The 3,738-nt window shown below is 33.8% G+C and overlaps 1 protein-coding gene across 1 annotated transcript; it reads left to right on the forward strand.

Annotated features, from left to right (window-relative positions):
* The first annotated feature begins 6 nt into the window (after positions 1-6).
* On the forward strand, positions 7-3,732 carry LOC106754473. The gene is made up of 8 exons (XM_014636489.2): positions 7-73; positions 206-337; positions 483-600; positions 693-818; positions 1,563-1,697; positions 2,605-2,747; positions 2,868-3,008; positions 3,432-3,732. Exons 2-6 carry the CDS (start codon positions 206-208, stop codon positions 2,643-2,645), a joined length of 552 nt encoding a protein of 183 aa, XP_014491975.1. The 5' UTR covers positions 7-73; the 3' UTR covers positions 2,646-2,747; positions 2,868-3,008; positions 3,432-3,732.
* Positions 3,733-3,738: the final 6 nt, after the last annotated feature.

Below are 3,738 nucleotides of genomic sequence, written 5' to 3' on the forward strand. Positions count from 1 at the left end.
GACATTTAGGGAAAGCAAGCCAGGTTCTTTGCTGAAAGCCTGTGTTTCTGCCATTGAAGATGTGTTAACTTACGTGAGTTTGGATTCATCTCCTTTTGAGAACACTATTGAAATGAAATTCTTGATTTTTGGATAATCTCATGAAAACAATTTATTTCCTTCCTTCCAGATTAATGTGTGTTTTTTGTCTTTGGTCCAAATATAGATGGAAGGCATGCATTCCACAGGTACAAGCAATCCACAGTATATAGTTCTTCATGAGGCTTTACGTGCATGGACTGGAGATCTCCCTCGGTTGCTTATCCAGCTTGGAGACAATCACCCAGCCTGCTCCCAGGTAGTTATTATTTTGATTTGATAAGGAGGACTTTATTTGAAATTCATGGTTGACTGCATTTTGAGAGATTAATCTGCCTTTGCATTGATCTTAAGTCTGCAATTTAATTTGTCCCTTCACCTAAAGCATTTTATGTTCATCATAGGCTTTGGTACGTCTTCTACATCGTATTGGACAGCGTGCTTGGAATCCAACACTTGTTTGCATGTATAACATCATGCAGCAGTCATTGCAAGATTTTTACTGTACATATCAAGAGGGAGGTAAACATGAACATGATGTTGACATCCGTATTAATAATCAACACCTGTGAGTTATTTTTTGGCTTCTAATTGTTTTGTTTTTCACGTTGCAGGACCGATATGTTTTGGTCCTTTTCTCAGGCTTCCTAGAGAATCTCAAGTTCTCGCTTTATGTTCCATTTACTATTTCTCTCATTTGGACCTGCCTATTTTAAAGTCATTACTCTATTGTTGCCTAAGTAAGCTTCAGGCTCATTTAAAGTTTCACTGACACGATTTGTTTTTTTAGTAATTTTGTCTTCGTACCTCCTCACTTAACATTTTACCTACTATCATTTGCATACCTAATGTTGAGTGATTTGATTAATTTAAGGTATCGAAAGGTTTATCATTTAAATTTGTTTGAGGAGAATAAGGTTGCAACCTTTTTCTTCCATTTTGTAATAATTTTTGTTTTAATAAATGTGATAGAAATAGCACAGAAGTCCCACAGCTCTGATTTTTTGTAGGATTTCTTTTGGAAACATCTCGAATGTATGCCTCAGATTCAAGTAATATTTATTTTTGTGAAATTAACTATAAACCATGTAATTGTTGTTTCTTAAAAAATAAGTTATTTATCTGACTTGACTGCCTTATTTTTCTATTTATTTTATTGCCTGTGATAAAAATATGGTTATCTTGTTAAAATCATGTAAGATTGATCTGAAAGTTTGGACTTTTCCCCGCAAAGTAGTCATTGAAGTGATAATTCTAAAACTGTGATGTTACTGTGAAATAAGTGTTTTGACAACTTAAACAATGGAGTATACTTTTTGTACAGCATTTTTCCCTCACTTTCTGTACTAACGTTTTTAATGTTCAGTGTAGCCATTGTCTTTTAAGTGGAAATAGGATTTATATACTAATGATATAAAGGCTGTAAAGTTTTCTAGGTTAAAGCTTCTTAACATTAATTGTTTTTTTTTTTTGTACTATTGCAGGTGATGATCTAGACTCCTATGTCTTATTTTGGATCATAGACGTTCTCCAGTTAGCCTATGAGCGAGGGTGTATAGAAATTGCGGATTACTTGAGTTTTTTCATCACCTTGGTCGCACGTTTCAAAGTTTCTCCTGGTAGCTTACGAAGATTTATTTGGACTACCTTTTGTGTAACTTTTTATATTATCCATTTCTTGTTTCAATTTTCTAATAAGTGCTTTTGTCCATAATACTCAGTAGTTGGGATCAGAAAGAACTGGCAGGGGTTGAAATTGGTAATGCAAAACAACATATCCCATGTGATATGACCCAAAAATAGAATAGGAAAACTGTATAGTATTGATACTGAAATTTGATTAATCAGAGGGGAAGCTTCTCTTACAATAAAGAGTTAGGGAAAAATAGACCATAGCTGGGGCAGATCACCTTGCTAAATGTAAATGTAGAAACTGAAATAAGAATAATCCCTTTCCTGGGGAAGAACTCCTTCAGTCAGCTAAGCCAGTTATTTTACCTTAAGAATCCTTATAACTTTTATTCTATTGCCGTCCCTCACATAATCATTCTCTCTCCCCCAAGCATGATCCTCACTACCTCTCCAATTCCTTCTGCCTGCAATCCATTCTGTTTATACTATTGTTCTCTTGTCTTCCTCTCCTTCCAATTTCATCCCACTCTTACCACTGTTCTTTATTTGTGAACTCTTTAAATGCAAGCCCAGTAATTGATTACTTATCACCAGTAACGGGTTACTATTACATTGCTATCTGTACTCATCCAATTTTGCATTCCTGCCATCTTTATCTTGCTCCTTGGTAACTTGTAAATAACAATATTTGTATGGCATTCTTCCCATTCTCTAGCTAGCAAAGTTACTTGATTGAAGAAAATATTTGTCATTGCTATGTATGCATAACATGTTCGCAGCTTGAGTAATCTTTTGTGATTGAAATTATCTTTTTTTTTTTAATCTTTGTAAACCTACTTTTGGCAATCTTCATTCACCATAGATTGAGGAATTTTATTACTTTTAATTTTGCAGAATTTGGTTCCTCTGATTTTAAGGGCGACCCACTTTGCTAAACTTTAAAGTCAATTACAGCTAAGATTTACTCATGCATTCAACAGATGGGTGACAAAGCTATTGTTCTACGGTTGATAGAGAGATTGATTATTGATCAGATAGTAAGTTGACACATTTTCTTTTGCATTGCAATTTTTTCTATTTACTTTTCTTGTGCTTTGTTCTTAGCTCATTTAGAATTTTCTTATAAGAATGATTTCTCATACGTGTTTGTACCGCAGTCACAAAAGCCTTCCTTGGATAATAGATGCTCTCTCCTGAGAATGGTTGTTTCAGTGGATTCGAAGCCCACACTACTTTCTGAACAAAGCATTGCCACTCTAGGCCATCATCTTTCGGAATATCTGATAGATGTTGTGCAGGTAAGTATGCTTCCAAAAACTGACTAACAAATTATATAAATTTGTTGTTGCCTATTATCTACTTATTCTTTTGGATACCCCAGATGATGCTTTGTATCAGAATTAGCCAATTGTTTTTTCTCTGTCCTTAATTTTTGTTTTGAAAGTAGAAATGTCCATTGTTTTTAAAATTTTATGATTGATTGTTATAGTATCTTACATATAAAATAAAAATTGACAACTTCTAAAAGAAAATGCAGAACTTAGCTAAATGTATACAGGCAATTATTATAATAAAGGCCATGGGGGAATACTGTCTAAATTATCATTATTTCTGTAATTTGAGTTTTCTTTTATTTTATTTTCTAAAGAAATGGATCTTTATTTTTCTGATATGAATTGATTTTAATACTTTCATTGATTCTAAATTTCACTTTACCACAGTGTGTTCCAGAAGATGATGGACAAAGAACTCCTTCCTTTCCATTCAGCTTCCGGTGTTATTATACTGTACCTTGTTTTTTGATGTTGGACCGGTGCCATGAACTTATGAATCTTGTGTTGAAGAAATTGGGATCGGTTATATATGATAGTAGCGTTTTACTAAAATCTGACAAATGTAGTCAAGATGTAAGGAACTGCTTGAATAAGGTGAGTGCTGTCACTTCTGCTCTTTCCTTGTTGCACGGGGATCCTCAAATACGACGGATTATGTCTCTATACAAGAAAAATATTGATAACGTCATAGAGC

This window comes from Vigna radiata, unplaced genomic scaffold (genome assembly GCF_000741045.1).
Source record: "Vigna radiata var. radiata cultivar VC1973A unplaced genomic scaffold, Vradiata_ver6 scaffold_1009, whole genome shotgun sequence".
Taxonomy (NCBI): Eukaryota; Viridiplantae; Streptophyta; class Magnoliopsida; order Fabales; family Fabaceae; genus Vigna; species Vigna radiata.